At 39.3% G+C, this 18217-nt stretch overlaps 1 protein-coding gene across 1 annotated transcript in view; it reads left to right on the top strand.

Annotated features, from left to right (window-relative positions):
* BOD1L1 (biorientation of chromosomes in cell division 1 like 1) overlaps window positions 1-18217 on the top strand; it is a 58081-nt gene that overhangs the window by 17992 nt on the left and 21872 nt on the right. The window contains 7 exon segments of the mRNA XM_038398520.2: window positions 2-920; window positions 923-1801; window positions 1804-2700; window positions 4279-4346; window positions 5354-5423; window positions 14530-14573; window positions 15860-15947. Of these exon segments, the coding sequence (XP_038254448.2) occupies window positions 2-920; window positions 923-1801; window positions 1804-2700; window positions 4279-4346; window positions 5354-5423; window positions 14530-14573; window positions 15860-15947 (2965 nt within the window).

Genomic DNA, 18217 nt, shown 5'->3' on the forward strand with positions numbered 1-18217 from the left:
GTAGATGCACGAAGACAGTGCTGTAACTGGTGCAGGTGTCGAAATGGTCATGAACAACAATACCATGACAGGAACAAGTGCTGACAAAGGTGAAGATCCTGTAAATGGTGAAAGTACAGTGACCAGCACAGGCATAATAGCAGAAGATGATGCTGAGACTGCAGCAGTCTGCACAGGACTGGAAGATAGCAATGAAGGTTTTGCAGTTGGCTTAGATGTAGAAAAATGTGAAAGTGCAATGGACAGTATAGGAGCAAAAGAAGAAGCTACTATCACTATGATCAGCATAGGGCCTTGTGACGATGAAGGCTTTGTGACTAGCACAGGTGCAAAAGAAGAGGATGAAGAAGGTGAGGGTATTGTGACCAGTACAGGAAGAGGAAATGAAGAAATAGAGCATTCTTCAACTTGTGCAGGAATAGAAGGTGAAAGTGCACTCATTTGTATAGGGTCAGAAGAAGGTGAAAGTTCCATTATCTGCATCGTTGCAGAACAAGTAGAAGCTGAATCAGGTATGGCTGCCACAAATATAAATAAAGATGGGGTTGACAGCAATACTGGTGCAAAGAAAGAAGCTAATAGTGGCATAATCTGCAAAAGTGCAAAGGGGATAGTTGAGAGCAGCGTTACAAGTGCAAGCGTAGCAGATGAAGACGCTTTGACCCCAAATACAGAAAAAGATGAGAATGCCATGATGTCTATAGATGTTGAAGAATATGAGGGTCTGATGACTAGTGCAGTGACAGAGAAAGATATGGGTCAGTCTGCTGCCGCAGCTGAAGAAAAGAATGACAATAGTGCCAATGGAAATCATGGCAGAGAATGTGAGGGTCCCATAACCAGTGTAGTCACAAAGAAAGATGAGAGTCCTGCTGCTTTTACTGATGAAGAGAAAGCTAAAGGTGACGTGATCTCTACCAGTATGTAGAAGAAGGTGATGTTCCTATGCCATGTTCAGCCACAGAAATTGAAGAAGGTTCCCCCACTGTTGCAAGAACAGATGAAAATGAAAGCACTGTGGCCTTAATAGAGAGAGAAGAATTTGAGGTTCCCATGCCTAGTACAGCCACAGAATTCAAAGAGAATACATACACTGCCAGCAGTAAACAAGCAAAAGATGAGTGTACAATGATTTCCACCAGTATTGTGGAAGAATTTGAAGCTCCCATGCCTAGTGCAGCTATGGAATATAACAGTCAGGTCACTGCTGCAAGAACAGAAGAAGTGAATGAGAGTACTGTGTTTTGTATAGATATGGAGATATATGAGGTTGCCATGCCCAGTGCATCCAGTGCTAGAGATGATGATGAAAATCATCCAACTGCAAGCAGCAAAGAAGAAAAAGATGAGTGTGCTATGATTTCCACAAGTATAATGGAAGAACAAGTGATCCTCATGTCTAGTGAAGCCACAGAGGATAGGATTCAGCATGTTGCTACAGGCACAGAAACAAAAAGTGACACTGCTATGATCTCCACAAGTAGGGAATATTTTGAGGCTCCTATGCCCAGTGCAGCCACACAAGATGAGGATCAACTCAGTGCTTCAGGAACAGAAGGAAGACTGGAGGCTGCCATGATCTCCAGAAGTGGGAAGGAAGAATGTGCGATAGTCCTGATCAGTGCAGCCACACAAGCTGAAAGTCAACTCATTGCAGCAGAAACAGAAGAAAAAGATGAGGGTTCCATGATCTCTCCAAATGCAGCAGAAGAATGTAAGGTTGTTGAGACCAGTGCAGCGAAAGATGAGCAGTGTGAGCTAACTGCTCTAAACACAGAAGGAAAAAGTGGTGGTTCTATGATTTTGTTAGAAAGGTGGTAGAATGTGAGGCTCCAATGCTGAGAGTTGCCAGCAGCAATGAAGATCAACAGATTGCTTCAAGTATAGAAGATAAAGAGGAAGGTGCTGTGATCACTCTCAGTACTATGGCAGAATGTGACAGTCTTTTCACCTTCTCAGTCATAGAGGAAAGTCAGCTCGTTGCAGCAAACACAGAAGTAAAAGATGAAAATGTCATCTTTAATAGTACCAAAGAAGTTGAATGCATCCTGTCATCTACAGGCCCAGAAAAAAGTGATAGTTCTTTGTCTGTGGGTGGTAAAGAAGGAGATGAATGCATATTTAGGGGAGAAGAGGAGATTCATGAGGATGCTGTGATGGGAGAATCAGTAGTAGGTAAGATCACAGTAGACACTGAAGTTGCAGAAACAGCTGAGACTACAGTGAACCTCATAAGTGTAGATGAAGCCCTCTGTATGGAGATTAGTACAGAGTCTACAGTCATTGTTGGTCCTTCTACAGAGATGGATGCAAGTGATGAAAGAGCTGAAGAGTATATTCCATATGTGGAAGTTACATCAGAACCTTGTATTCCTTCAAAAGAAGCAAAAAGGAATGATGATTTTAAAAACACAGATTTTAAGATTAACAGTAGCTTATTAGAAAATGACTTTTCTGAAGCAAAGATGTCACCTCCTAGGGCTAAAACACTTCCACTAGTTTCTAAACATGAAAGCAAATTGACTGTAAATACCAAGCAGGGTGAAATAACAGTAGAAGCAAAACTGGGAGAAAAGAGTGACTTCCCTGTGTCTCATATCGATAAACAATTTGAGAATGATGGCAAGAGGAACACCGTGGAAGTAGATGATAAACTTGGAATCGAAGTTTCTTTTCAACAAAATACAAGCTTCAATTCAGGTAAGGTTTTCTCTTTCTCGTCCCATCCCCACCCCCTCTTATTTATAAACTCTATATACCTAACATACTATTGCAGTTCCTGAATTACATATGCAGGGGAAATTCTGTTGAAATGCCCTATAATGGTCTGTGTACCTCTCACATTAAGTAATGTCTCTTTCCTGTCTGCTGACTTACACAGTCACAGAGTCTCACAATAAACCGCTCAAATATTACCTTTCAATATGGGATTACAGATGTTATGAATGAGATTAATGCATGCAGCAACTGACAAGCATTCAATAAAGTCTCAACACATTCTTATAATTCATACTTTTAACAATGCTAACACACATCTGATTCCAGCTATGTATTTGTCAGTGGCCAATTGAGACATGGGGACCTTGACATGAACTGCCACCTGGTCTACCAGCATCACAATTACTTCATTTCAGACTCAGAAGAAATCAGGCTGTAAAGAAAGAAAGCTCTCAGATATACTGTATCTTCATTAATAGTAAAGGAAACAGTAAATACTAGTCAAGTAATTTTCCTTTATAAATACTTTCTTCTCTGTCAGGTTTTCTCATTAATGAAGATCGAAGAAATACATTAAACATTGTAAGACAACTTTAGTTTCCAGAAATATGCCAAATTGACAAACTTGAAGACTGAAGTTTACTATGTATAGAATAGGGACAAGTATGGGCCATGACAATGCAAACTTCCACTCACGGCCCTGCAAATCTTCCTCAACCCTGTCTCCTCTGGGGAATACTGGGTAGTTCAATCTTCCTATTCAATTTTTGTTCTCCACTGAAACAGCCTACGTCGATGCCATTTGTACTCATTTTATTTGGTGGACTGCAACTAGTGAGTTATTTCACATAGATCATCAAGCAGCCTTCAGATGGTAATGACTTTTGGTTAATAAGATTTTCAAAAAAGAGTTCCTGAAGACTTCAGAATCCATATTTAGATATCTAATTAATTGACCTGATTTTCAGAGGTGTGGAGACCTTGTGGCTCCTATTTAAAGAGTGTTTCGGAGGGCAGAATCTTCAGGATATTGCAAAAAGACAATCATTGCATAAATTGGAGCTATTGAATGGTAAACCTCTCTGAAAATCTGGTCATTTATTTGGGTGCCTACTTATGGACTTAAACTCTTAACTTTAGGCATTTTTTTTTTAAATAAAATCTTGATTTACATCCCTTAGTGCAACTCCTGAGCTATCTAGTGACTCATACAGTTTTAATGTTCTATTTAGATTTTTACATAATGAAGTCTGTTGATATTACTAACAGTATATTTAAAATAAAATGTTCAATATTTTCCATAATTTTCAAAATCAAGCAGAGAGAAACCTGGGATCCAATGTTTTCCACCCCCAACTCTACCATCAAAACGTAAAAAAGTGGATGGGAGAGTGAACTGTTTTGTGGGGGACAGATTATTTTCAAAATGATTAATTCATTTAATCACTGGGGTAGCTACATCAGATGCATCAAGTTATATGATGATCCTGGGGAACAGCAGTCCTATTGCAGTTCTATACAATTTATAAAATAATTGTTAATCTACTTATATTTCATCAGGCAAGAAAGAAACTTTACCAATCTTAGCTGAAGAACTGGAACTGAAAACGAACTTGAAAACTGAAGAGGTATTTCTGGTATTTTGTAGCGATAGCATTCTCTCCTGTGTAGTTGTCCACAATCTTAAATTGAAATTTTCTTTTTATATTTATTACTATTTACATAGAATGTGTGTGCAACTAAAACTGAATTTGAATCTTGCAAGCTTTTAAAGGGACAATCTCCAGATATTTAGCTGCAGCTTTTCAAATGACTCGTATTTAAATTGCACACATGTACCTTCCAGATTATTCAGCAGTAGAATCTATTGCCTATTCCAATGGTGTACTTCCCCCTTTTAAATTACATAATGTCTCAATCTGTGCTTGGTTGTTTTTTCTTTTTTTTTTTTAAGGGTTGGAGTCCTATTGTGAATATGCTTATTATGATAAATAGTTCTTCTGAAAATACTTATTCATACATAAATTTTATGATCCTTAATATCCATTAGTAAGTATTTTGAAATGAACAGATGCTACTGATGTTCATTTTCTCTGCTCCACCTTTTTTGTGCTGAGCTGCAAAATCACTTGTTTTAAGAAAAATCCAGGGAAGACTGGAAAATGACTGTCTAAGGAAGATTTTTTTTTTTTTTACTGCCACAACAGCTACATACTCTGGTGATAGCTACTTTAGTGGTGTATCTTCATCTACAAGTTTTTCTAATCTAGATTTATACTAAAGTATCTTCAGAGAACTTCACTTTACAGGGAGAATAATCCCTAGAAACTGTATCTGGAGCTAAGTGATTTGTCTTGAGATCTCTATATTACAATAATCCACTATTTCTGTGGCAGATTTAACAGTTAAGTAGAATTTGTGTTGCTGTGCTTTTGTGATATAATATTGCTAATCACCACTACTAAACTATCAAATATCAATATTTGATTGAAAAGCTGTTTAAAATCTTGTAATTCACAGATCTCTTGACTGCTTTGCTAAGGCTATATGGTGATTCCTGTTACTGTGGATACGTGACAGTTTTTTTTCCCCCATAGACCTGAAGTATTTTGTTTCCGTTGTATTCTGTTTTTAGCCACAAAAGTCTAGAAGTCCAATAAGGCAAGAAATGCATGAGGAGCCCCATATTGAAGAGCATCTAAAAGGTAGATTTATTTTGTTGTGGCTTAGTACATCTGTTTGGTCAGTAGTGCAACCACTCCTGAAATATATTGTCCATTCTCAGGTCCACAATTCAAGAAGGATATTGACAAATAGGAGCGGCTTTAGAGAAGAATCACAAGAATGATTAAAGGGTTGGAATACATGTCTTAGTGATATACTCTCTGTTTACTTAACAAAAAGAAGATTAAGGGGTGACTTGATTACAGTCTGTTGATACCTAGATTGGGAACAAAAATTTGATAATGAGCCCTTCAGTCTAGCAGACAAAAGTATTTATGGGAATGGTTGGAAGTTGAAGCTAGATAAATTCAGACTGGAAATAAAGTGTAAATTTGTAACATTTAAGATAATTAGCCTGTGGAACAATTTACTAGGGATTGTGGTGGAGTCTCCATCTCTGGCAATTTTAAAAAAAACTCAATCTTTATTTAAAAGATATATGCTCAACTTTAAATAGTAATTAATTCAGGGAAGTCCTATGGCCTGTGTTCTGCAGCTGGACAAACTAGATTTTAAGAGTGGTCATTCATAGAATCATAGAATATCAGGGTTGGAAGGGACCCCAGAAGGTCATCTAGTCCAAACCCCCTGCTCAAAGCAGGACCAAGTCCCAGTTAAATCATCCTAGCCAGGGCTTTGTCAAGCCTGACCTTAAAAACCTCTAAGGAAGGAGATTCTACCACCTCCCTAGGTAACGCATTCCAGTGTTTCACCACCCTCTTAGTGAAAAAGTTTTTCCTAATATCCAATCTAAACCTCCCCATTGCAACTTGAGACCATTACTCCTCGTTCTGTCATCTGCTACCATTGAGAACAGTCTAGAGCCATCCTCTTTGAAACCCCCTTTCAGGTAGTTGAAAGCAGCTATCAAATCCCCCCTCATTCTTCTCTTCTGCAGACTAAACAATCCCAGCTCCCTCAGCCTCTCCTCATAAGTCATGTGCTCTAGACCCCTAATCATTTTTGTTGCCCTTCGCTGTACTCTTTCCAATTTATCCACATCCTTCTTGTAGTGTGGGGCCCAAAACTGGACACAGTACTCCAGATGAGGCCTCACCAGTGTCGAATAGAGGGGAACGATCACGTCCCTCGATCTGCTCGCTATGCCCCTACTTATACATCCCAAAATGCCATTGGCCTTCTTGGCAACAAGGGCACACTGCTGACTCATATCCAGCTTCTCGTCCACTGTCACCCCTAGGTCCTTTTCCGCAGAACTGCTGCCGAGCCATTCGGTCCCTAGTCTGTAGCGGTGCATTGGATTCTTCCATCCTAAGTGCAGGGTCCTGCACTTATCCTTATTGAACCTCATTAGATTTCTTTTGGCCCAATCTTCCAATTTGTCTAGGTCCTTCTGTATCCTATCCCTCCCCTCCAGCGTATCTACCACTCCTCCCAGTTTAGTATCATCCGCAAATTTGCTGAGAGTGCAATCCACACCATCCTCCAGATCATTTATGAAGATATTGAAGATATTGAACAAAACGGGCCCCAGGACCGACCCCTGGGGCACTCCACTTGACACCGGCTGCCAACTAGACATGGAGCCATTGATCACTACCCGTTGAGCCCGACAATCTAGCCAGCTTTCTACCCACCTTATAGTGCATTCATCCAGCCCATACTTCCTTAACTTGCTGACAAGAATGCTGTGGGAGACCGTGTCAAAAGCTTTGCTAAAGTCAAGAAACAATACATCCACTGCTTTCCCTTCATCCACAGAACCAGTAATCTCATCATAAAAGGCGAATACAGGCGAATAAAAGGCGAATTTTCTTTTTGCGAATACAGACTAACACGGCTGCTACTCTGAAACCTGTGATTATGCAAGGCACTGAATTTAGCCGTATAGAGTGGAAATCTGTCAACTTCATGAAAAAACTCGCACAGATACAGACAGACATCATCTTCCTCTCCAAATGCAAACAGATGGACATCATACCGAAAGGACTGAAGGTAAAAAATCCATTACAATCTACATACCACACAGACTATGCTGACAGCTTGTGCCACACACTCTCAAGGAAACTGCGGAACCACCTGATCAACATCCTCTACAGCAAACAGGGAAAGATTAAGAATGAGCTCTCAAAACTGGATACTCTCATAAAGAACCAACCTTCCACACAAACTTCCTCGTGGCTGGACTTTACAAAAACTAGACAAGCCATTTACAAAACACACTTTGATTCTCTACAAAAGAAAAAGGACACTAAGCTATCTAAACTACTATATGCCACAAGGGGCCACAACAATGGTTCCCGTAACCCACCCAGCAATATTGTTAATCTATCCAACTATACTCTTAGCCCAGCGGAAGAATCTGTCCTATCTCGGGGCCTCTCCTTTTGCCCCTCCACCCCCACGAACATGATACAGTTCTGTGGTGACCTAGAATCCTATTTTCGACGTCTCAGACTCAAGGAATATTTCCAACACACCTCTGACCAACATATTAACCCACAGAGACCTTCCTGCCAACACTACAAAAAGAAGGATTCTAGGTGGACTCCTCCTGAAGGTCGAAACAGCAGCCTGGATTTCTACATAGACTGCTTCCGCCGACGTGCACGAGCTGAAATTGTGGAAAAGCAGCATCGCTTACCCCATAACCTCAGCCATGCAGAACACAGTGCCATCCACAGCCTCAGAAACAACTCTGACATCATAATCAAAAAGGCTGACAAAGGAGGTGCTGTCGTCATCATGAATAGGTCAGAGTATGAACAAGAGGCTACTAGGCAGCTCTCCAACACCACTTTCTACAAGCCATTACCCTCTGATCCCACTGAGAGTTACCAAAAGAAACTACAGCATTTGCTCAAGAAACTCCCTGAAAAAGCACAAGAACAAATCCGCACAGACACACCCCTGGAGCCAGGACCTGGGGTATTCTATCTGCTACCCAAGATCCATAAACCTGGAAATCCTGGACGCCCCATCATCTCAGGCATTGGCACCCTGACAGCAGGATTGTCTGGCTATGTAGACTCCCTCCTCAGGCCCTTCGTTACCAGCACTCCCAGCTATCTTCGAGACACCACCGATTTCCTGAGGAAACTACAGTCCATTGGTGATCTTCCTAAAAACACCATCCTAGCCACTATGGATGTAGAAGCCCTCTACACCAACATTCCACACAAAGATGGACTACAAGCCGTCAGGAACAGTATCCCCGATACTGTCACGGCTAACCTGGTGGCAGAACTTTGTGACTTTGTCCTGACCCATAACTATTTCACATTTGGTGAGAATGTATACCTTCAAATCAGCGGCACTGCGATGGGTACCCGCATGGCCCCACAGTATGCCAACATTTTTATGGCTGACTTAGAACAACGCTTCCTCAGCTCTCGTCCCCTAATGCCCCTACTCTACTTGCGCTACATTGATGACATCTTCATCATCTGGACCCATGGAAAAGAAGCTCTTGAGGAATTCCACCATGATTTCAACAATTTCCATCCCACCATCAACCTCAGCCTGGACCAGTCCACACAAGAGATCCACTTCCTGGACACTACGGTGCTAATAAGCGATGGTCACATAAACACCACCCTATATCGGAAACCTACTGACCGCTATTCCTACCTACATGCCTCTAGCTTTCATCCAGATCATACCACTCGATCCATTGTCTACAGCCAAGCGCTACGATATAACCGCATTTGCTCCAACCCCTCAGACAGAGACAAACACCTACAAGATCTCTATCATGCATTCCTACAACTACAGTACCCACCTGCTGAAGTGAAGAAACAGATTGACAGAGCCAGAAGAGTACCCAGAAGTCACCTACTACAGGACAGGCCCAACAAAGAAAACAACAGAACGCCACTAGCCATCACCTTCAGCCCCCAACTAAAACCCCTCCAACGCATCATCAAGGATCTACAACCTATCCTGAAGGACGAGCCATCGCTCTCTCAGATCTTGGGAGACAGACCAGTCTTTGCTTACAGACAGCCCCCCAATCTGAAGCAAATACTCACCAGCAACCACACACCACACAACAGAACCACTAACCCAGGAACCTATCCTTGCAACAAAGCCCGTTGCCAACTCTGTCCACATATCTATTCAGGGGATACCATCATAGGGCCTAATCACATCAGCCACACTATCAGAGGCTCGTTCACCTGCGCATCTACCAATGTGATATATGCCATCATGTGCCAGCAATGCCCCTCTGCCATGTACATTGGTCAAACTGGACAGTCTCTACGTAAAAGAATGAATGGACACAAATCAGACGTCAAGAATTATAACATTCAAAAACCAGTTGGAGAACACTTCAATCTCTCTGGTCACTCGATCACAGACCTAAGAGTGGCTATACTTCAACAAAAAAGCTTCAAAACAGACTCCAACGAGAGACTGCTGAATTGGAATTAATTTGCAAACTGGATACAATTAACTTAGGCTTGAATAGAGACTGGGAATGGATGAGTCATTACACAAAGTAAAACTATTTCCCCATGTTATTTCTCCCTCCCACCCCCCCCCCCTGTTCCTCTGATATTCTTGTTAACTGCTGGAATTAGGCTACCTGCTTGTCACCATGAAAGGTTTTCCTCCTTCCCCCCCCTGCTGTTGGTGATGGCTTATCTTAAGTGATCACTCTCCTTACAGTGTGTATGATAAACCCATTGTTTCATGTTCTCTGTGTGTGTGTATATAAATCTCTCCTCTGTTTTTTCCACCAAATGCATCTGATGAAGTGAGCTGTAGCTCACGAAAGCTTATGCTCTAATAAATTTGTTAGTCTCTAAGGTGCCACAAGTACTCCTTTTCTTTTGTTTTTATGATGACTGGTTTACGTTTTCATATTTGTGAGTTTAAGTACTATCTATTAATTCCTACACAGATGAAAAGTTTTAATTGAGACTGTGCATAGAGGGCTTGAACCAAAGGCCACTGAAGCCCATTTGAAGTCTTTCCATTGATTTTTTTTTTGCATCAGAGTCAGAGAAACTAGTCATCCTAAAACTGCCTTATGTCAATCATCTTGACCCATTGCTTTAGAAATAATACCCAAGGAAAAGCAGTTTAAATAAATAAATTTTAAAAAATCAGTAATATCACAGGGGTTAAGGACCCCAAGCTCTGCCCTGTGATGAAGTCAGGTGATCAAGGATCACGTGACACTGCAGCACCTCCTATAAGCTTCACTTCTGTTCACTTACTGGAAGACATGTGAGGAGCAGGAAGGCTCTGGTAGTAGAGCAAGGATTGTGGCAAGCTAGGGAAGCTTGCCAGAATTTAGGCATAGGCCCTAGAAGGAAGACACTGGAGGAACCTGCACAGCTTGGTTTGGGAAGAATTGCAATCTCTTGAAGTGTGGCTGCAGAGAATCCTGCTGACCAGGATCCTGCTGATCTGAGGAACAATTTGAACCTGGAAGGGCCAAGAAAACTCTCTTTTTATTATGTAACTAGAATGGTTCAATAAAGCAGACCCCAAGAGGAGAAGTTAATGGAAACTCCTGCGTGGAAATTTAATTGGAGAGTTAAGGGGGAAAACTGAGCCTGGGGTGAATGTATTGCCATATCATTTGGTGGCCAGCTCTGAGCCACACTTTTCAATGGAATAGAGTAAATATGTTGGGTTGGGGGTTGGAAACATGCTATTGTAACATGACAAAAGTGGCTTATCCTATTAGTTTGTAGTGAATGGAAATAGCCTTTCTAAAAGTTAAATCAGAGCATCAAAGTATCAGTAATACACTAGAAATTTGCTTCATAAATCTTCAGACTACTATTAATGCTTCTATTAATTGCTTGAGACAACAATCTCAGAGGTAGTTTTTCTCTATCTCATTTCCATTCCCTTATTTCCCATGTTGGCCTCTACGGAATATTTCTAATTGCATGCAGATTACAAACTATTTAATGTTCTCAAAATGTTGTCAGTATTCAGGTAAAATAGAGCAACCTTCCCAAAGGGATGTAGGACTAAACTTAGAATGTCCTTGTTTTAGTGTTTTAACAAGTCTTTGCAGAGATGGTACTAGTAATTGCATTTCTATTTTGGCTGAGTCACAGTGTCTTGTTAGTACTGGCTTCAGAGGAAGATTTCATGTGTCTTCCCTGCTAGCCAGAAGATACCAAGTTCATATCCATTTGCCATAGTTTGAAGAGCATTTATAAGTTGAATGATGGGAAAACTGTATTTTCTCAAATTAAAGGCTGAGCTATTTTTAGGCCTATGTGACTTGTTAGAAATCTCTTCTACTGCAAATGTTTCTACACTCAATTCCTTCTCCAAGCATTATTTTCAAATATTTATTGCAGTTGTTTTGTTATGCCTATAAGGCTGAAAAAGAACAGTTCTGCCTAGAATGTTTTTATATTTTTCCTGTCTTTTTGTTGGGATTTGTGCTCCAGGTAGTTTTGTAAGGACATTTGCCACATGACTTAGAAACGGAGATCAACTTAGTCTTGTTATCTAGTTGTTGCAATAATTGAAGATGAATTACAAAAGATAAAAGGGATAACACTGTGCATGGTACTGTCCAAGGAAATTAAAGACACAGTCCCTTCCCCAAATAGTTTAGAGTTGAAGGCCTAGAGTCAGTAAAGTGTTGCAGCTAGGTATACAGTTACCCCCCTCCCATGTTGATTTTTGAAGCCAGCTGGGCCCATAGGTAGGATTAGGACTCAGGTGAGTTGGGAGGGGGTTAGACTAGATAATTTGCGGTCTTTAATATCTATCTGCTTCTTTAATATCTATCTGCTTCCATTGTGTTGGGTAACATGGCAGAGCCTTTGATAAGCCCTCAGCTAACCTACTTGTATAGTTGAATTTTTTTCTGCTTCTATTTGTGTTCTTCCACCACTTACCAAAAAAAAAAAAAAAAAAAGCCATAATTATTAACATGAATCAGGCCTAAGGATCCCAATCCTACCAGGAACTCTGCAGGGGCATACCCACTACACTTATGCGGATCCCCATCAAAGTCTGTGAGACTCCTCATAGGACAGAAGTCTGCCTCCTTAAAACTCATTACAAGGGTTAGAAGGAAATTAGAAATCCAGGTCCCTTCCTTGTATACAACATATTTTTTTTTTAATTACCAGTACTTATTTCGAAAAATCATCATCAGCCCTCACATGACATTTGATTTGTCCAGGAAAAGATTTTTTTATCTGCTCACCCTAAATTCTTAAAAATTGTTTATTTTGAAAATAAAATATTTTTAAATAAATGATCAAAGGAGAAACGGAACACTTCACAAGCGTGTCTGAAAGTCTGATTATGTGGTGCTGGTTAATATAAAAAATGTGCAATCGTGGTATTGAAGGTTTTGACCAGTGCTTCATAGAGACCATCATGTCTACTACTTAGATGGCAAGGTCACACTGTACACTGGGTGATTGCCACTCATGCAGTGCTTAAATTTTGTGTAGACCTGTAAGGTTCTGAATTACAAGATCTGCAAATTCCTACTGACATGACATTAGGTATATATAGGTAATTGTAGATTTAGTCTTCAGGGGATCAAATTCACACAGACAGCTTTAAAAATGCAAAAACTTTTGCTTCATAAATGCATATAAGGAAATAGGCATTGCTCAAATATGCATTTACACAAAAGGTTTTTAAACCGTGAATATTGGCTGCAGGGTATTATCTTCTGAGGACCAATTTTTCTTTCTGTGTTTTTTTTTTTTGGGTTTTTTGTTTTTTTTGTTTTTGTTTTTTTTTGTTACTGGTCTCAGGATACCAAGCTAATTTGTCCTTTGAGATTGCCGTACTTTTTAACGTGCACTTCAAAACACTTAGTTATTCAGTCATCCAGACGCACAGTACTTAGTTTAAAATGTGTGGACTGAACTAGCTACAGTAGTCTTTCATAATGTAAAATGTTTCACAAAAGAATCCCTTTGTTGTGTAAATCATGTTAGATATGACACACATTCAAGATTTTAATGCTTTGTTGTTCTGGGTAGAGGTTTTTTTTTTTTAAAAAAAAATAATCTCTTTGCTGTGTTTGGTATAGTTCAACATACGTAAAAGGAAGTTGTTTAAAAGACAAATGTGTATTCTGTCACTGTTGAGTATGAACAGCAGACACAGTAGTTTAGTAGTCCAAGATTCCAAGGAATGTAAACATATCATTGCTGTTTGAGTGGCTAGGATCTAACTCTTCAATTGACAGTGCTTTTAAAAATTGAAAAATACCATTTTGCAACTAAGGGCATAACAGTAAAAAGTTTGACTATGTGGAATACTTTTAAACAGATTAACAGTGTTGCCACCACAGATCATTTAAATTATGCTGGATACTGGCTCTTGTATCCTAAATGTAGGATAGGAAACTCAAATTGTGTGGAATTCTTTTAGTTGTTTTAAACTTTTAATATGAAAAGAAGTCGGTGCTTTGGGGACCAGATTTTCAAAAGTGCTTAGCACCTACAGATGGTAACAGCTTTCAAAAATTTCAGCTCTTATTTACACATCTGTACAAAATGGCCAGATTTTCAAAAATGCTCTAGACCGCAGCCACTCCTATAGTTCCCTGTCAGAGAGCAAAGAGGGTCAGTGACTTGTACAAGAGCACAGAGTGAGCTTTATCTGATCCAGAATTAGCACACCAGCCTTTCTGGCTTCTAGTCTTGTGCTCTGACTTCTAAACTATGCTTTCTCTCTCTAGTATATTACAGAAGTGACACACTTGGATCTTGTTACTGGAATCATGTAAGCTTAGATTCCCCTACTGAGCCTGATGCTGCAGCATGTGTTATGTGCTATCCCATGATCCAGCATCCACTTTGTGATTTTAAATATATGGTGTGAAATCCTAATCCCATTGAAGTAAGTAGCATTGCACCCATTGATTTCAAAAGGGCCAGGATTTCATCCATTAATATCTAAATTATAGCCATAAAATACTAATGATTTTAAACTACCTTACCCTTTAGAAATCAAATTATATTTTTTCATTTTTAAAAAAAAAACATTGCATTAGATAGTACATGAACTTCACGTATTCAGGAACCTTTTTGGATATATCATGAGGCGAAACGAAGCTTCTGCTGGACTTTTTGATTTCCATAAAATCAGTATTCTGTTTTATTTTAACAGATTTGCCGCTGAAGAATGCTGCTTTGAAGAAAGACCCTATAGATGTAAGATCTTGTTACGTTTACTTTGTTTTACGTTTTGGATTTACACTGAGAAATCTCTGAAGGGAAATAAGAGAGACAGGGTAGGTGAGAAAATACCTTTTATTGGACCAGTTTCAACAGAAGTTCAACATCCTGCATCTTGTCTTTCTAATATCTTGGGACGACAAATTGCATACCGCAATCTAAAGGGAAATGTTATTTCTAGTATATACAAGGTCTGTGTATAATGTTATGCAGCTATGCAAATTGATGCATAATTGTTATTTTTCAATTTGCCACATAATTGTGCGTAGAGTACCTCAGCTCTTCCTTTCTTACCTTCACCATCCAGAGCTTGGCTCTTATCTCTGAACCTATGCCCTCAACCTGATAGGTGTTGAGAGCATTGCAGATGCAAGCACACTGAGCTTTTCAGGAAAGAGGTTTTGTTACATTACTCTGCAACAGTCTGTGGCCATTTCAGGACCAGTGTTGATAGAGTGAAATGAGAATCTTCATTAAATCTCATCGGCAGGAGTAACAGAGAGGAAAAATGGGGATGATAATTGAAACTTTTAAGAAGGCCAGGCTTTCTGATAATGCTATCTGTTGTGATCATACAAGGATTTATAGGTTGATAAATATAATAGGGGGTAGTTGAAAACATTGCAGATTTAAAATGTCATAGGGTATTAAAGGCATGTACTTTATAACACAAAGCTGCTAATCCAGATGACACAGTAATTTTTTAAAGTATAAAAACTAATAATCTATAATATAATGTACTTAAAATTTTAGAATCACTAAGCATTTACCTGTCTGAGCTATTACTAGAGAATGATTCTTTCTGTAAGAATTATTTCCCAGTCCTGTATTATGATGGTGATATACTGCATTTCTGGTCATCCTAAAACTGCTATTTATAAATTTAGCATCTGCACATGTAGCTGTGTGCTGTCCCATTAATGCCTATTGTATGTAGTCCATCCTATTACACCCTTTTCAAACCTATAAAAATATGTTTTAATTGAAGCTTGAAGGAAAGCTCTCATTAAAAATATGGTAAGTAGAAATTTTGGAAATACTAATAGTTATAACAGAGATTGGTCTTCCATCATGTTGCTGTTCTGTTAGTATAGGTATTAGAGCTCGGAGAACAAACTTGTTTGTGTTGATTCAGTTCTTCCCTTCTACGGCATATTCTATTTTGAGAGTAGCAATTGGGGGAAACTTTCTCTTCTTTCAGCCTTCATAACTTCAATGAATAAAATAAGTGTATTAACTTTGCAATTGTAATTTACGCTTAGGTGGAAAACTCTGACACACAAAGAGTTGAAGAGTGTAGCTACAAAGAAAGGAAATCTAAATCTCCAGTAACCACAGATAAAGAAACAGGTAAGTAAGTATATTCTTACGTATACTGTACACCAGAGCTGGTTAGAAAAACACTGACAGAACCATTTTCAGTTGGAAAGTGTAGTTCTGTGAAAATTTGAAAAGTGTCAATTTTGCCAAAATTTCCTTTCAAAGTAAATATGAGCGGGAGGGAGAGTTTCAGCTTTTCTGGGACAAACATTTTTCCTTTCAAAGTGACTTTTTGCTTCACATTTTTTTCATTTTGTATCTATATTATAATTTCAGTCCAAAGTTGAAATAAAAGTTACAATTGACCAAAAACAATTTTTTCCTGGAATTTTCTTTCTTGGAGGATTTCAGTGTTTTCAGGGTATGTTCTTAATTAGAACAAAAACAAATTTTCAAAATCTTCCTCAAAATGGAATTTCCATTCTCCACACAGCTCTACTGTATACAACGCAGCTAAACAAAAAGGGAAGTTCCATGCTAATGTGTTTGTGAAATATAGTTTTCTTGCTGATTGTGTCACCATGGAATTACTAAACTATGATTTTATTTTTAATTTTTGACTTTGGGATATACCAGCAAAGGGTAATTGTATGATGCTGTTTGGGACTAATAGTTCAGACTAATATACACTGTTCATTTCTTTATAACTTTCAGCTCTCAGATGCATGAGAGTGGCTCAACAATCACTGTCCTACCCTCATTTTTCTCTTCAGAGATATTACTGAATTATCTGATCAGATAGGTATTTCAGTTGTTTTTACTATTGGACATTTTGAATCCAAAATGAATAGGCCTAAATTTTCAAGAAGTTTTATCATGCAGTTACCATAGTTGTATACTGAAGTTGAGTAATTCTTTGCATTCACAGAACTTTTATGCATGCAAATCCCCCAAAATAAAGCAGGAACAGTACGACAGCAGTGTACTGCTGTAAGTGAAGAAGATTTTACAAATCTATTTTCATTCCCATATATTGCATTGAACCTTTTTCTTATAATTGGCCCACAGGTGATTAGAATTCCCTGCACACCCAGATATCTCAATATTAATCACCTCCTTGCCCCCTTTTATGTTTGGCTCCCTCCCACGATGCCATAGGTGGTACTAGTGACTATTAAACTTTGGTCAGAGAAATCAAACTCGACTTCACGTCCCTTCAAAGCCCTATTGAAGGCAAAGCTGCTATTGGGTTATCCAGTGTAACTTCTACAGTGCAATGGCAGTCTGTAATGAAAAAAATCTCTCTCACAAGAGTATTGTACACTGTTAATTTGTGGTCAAACTAAGGTCAAACATACTTTTTTTGTCATAAGAATTATTCTTTACATACTCCTGCTTTTTTACAAAATACAAGGGAAGAATTTCCATATACAAGGAAGTACTGAACACCAGTAGAAAAAAAAAAACTTAGCTTTCCTCTAGATTTTCCTTACTGCTAGAATAGAGAGACAAAAATAAGTCTGAATGTACCCTTTATTTTCCTTCTTATGTGTGAATGTTAGTGATCATAAAAGGCACCTCTCTGATATCCCCACAGAGTGAAGTCCTCTGTATATTCACAGAACAGGTATAGTAAATGCAGCTACAGTGCCTTAGAACCCTGATATGGAGGGATTATCATTAGCAGGATAGAATCATAGAATCATAGAATATCAGGGTTGGAAGGGACCCCAGAAGGTCATCTAGTCCAACCCCCTGCTCAAAGCAGGACCAAGTCCCAGTTAAATCATCCTAGCCAGGGCTTTGTCAAGCCTGACCTTAAAAACCTCTAAGGAAGGAGATTCTACCACCTCCTAGGTAATGCATTCCAGTGTTTCACCACCCTCTTAGTGAAAAAGTTTTTCCTAATATCCAATCTAAACCTCCCCCATTGCAACTTGAGACCATTACTCCTCGTTCTGTCATCTGCTACCATTGAGAACAGTCTAGAGCCATCCTCTTTGAAACCCCCTTTCAGGTAGTTGAAAGCAGCTATCAAATCCCCCTCATTCTTCTCTTCTGCAGACTAAACAATCCCAGCTCCCTCAGCCTCTCCTCATAAGTCATGTGCTCTAGACCCCTAATCATTTTTGTTGCCCTTCGCTGTACTCTTTCCAATTTATCCACATCCTTCTTGTAGTGTGGGGCCCAAAACTGGACACAGTACTCCAGATGAGGCCTCACCAGTGTCGAATAGAGGGGAACGATCACGTCCCTCGATCTGCTCGCTATGCCCCTACTTACATCCCAAAATGCCATTGGCCTTCTTGGCAACAAGGGCACACTGCTGACTCATATCCAGCTTCTCGTCCACTGTCACC

The sequence above is a fragment of the Dermochelys coriacea genome, chromosome 4 (genome assembly GCF_009764565.3).
Source record: "Dermochelys coriacea isolate rDerCor1 chromosome 4, rDerCor1.pri.v4, whole genome shotgun sequence".
In the NCBI taxonomy this organism is placed as follows: domain Eukaryota; kingdom Metazoa; phylum Chordata; order Testudines; family Dermochelyidae; genus Dermochelys; species Dermochelys coriacea.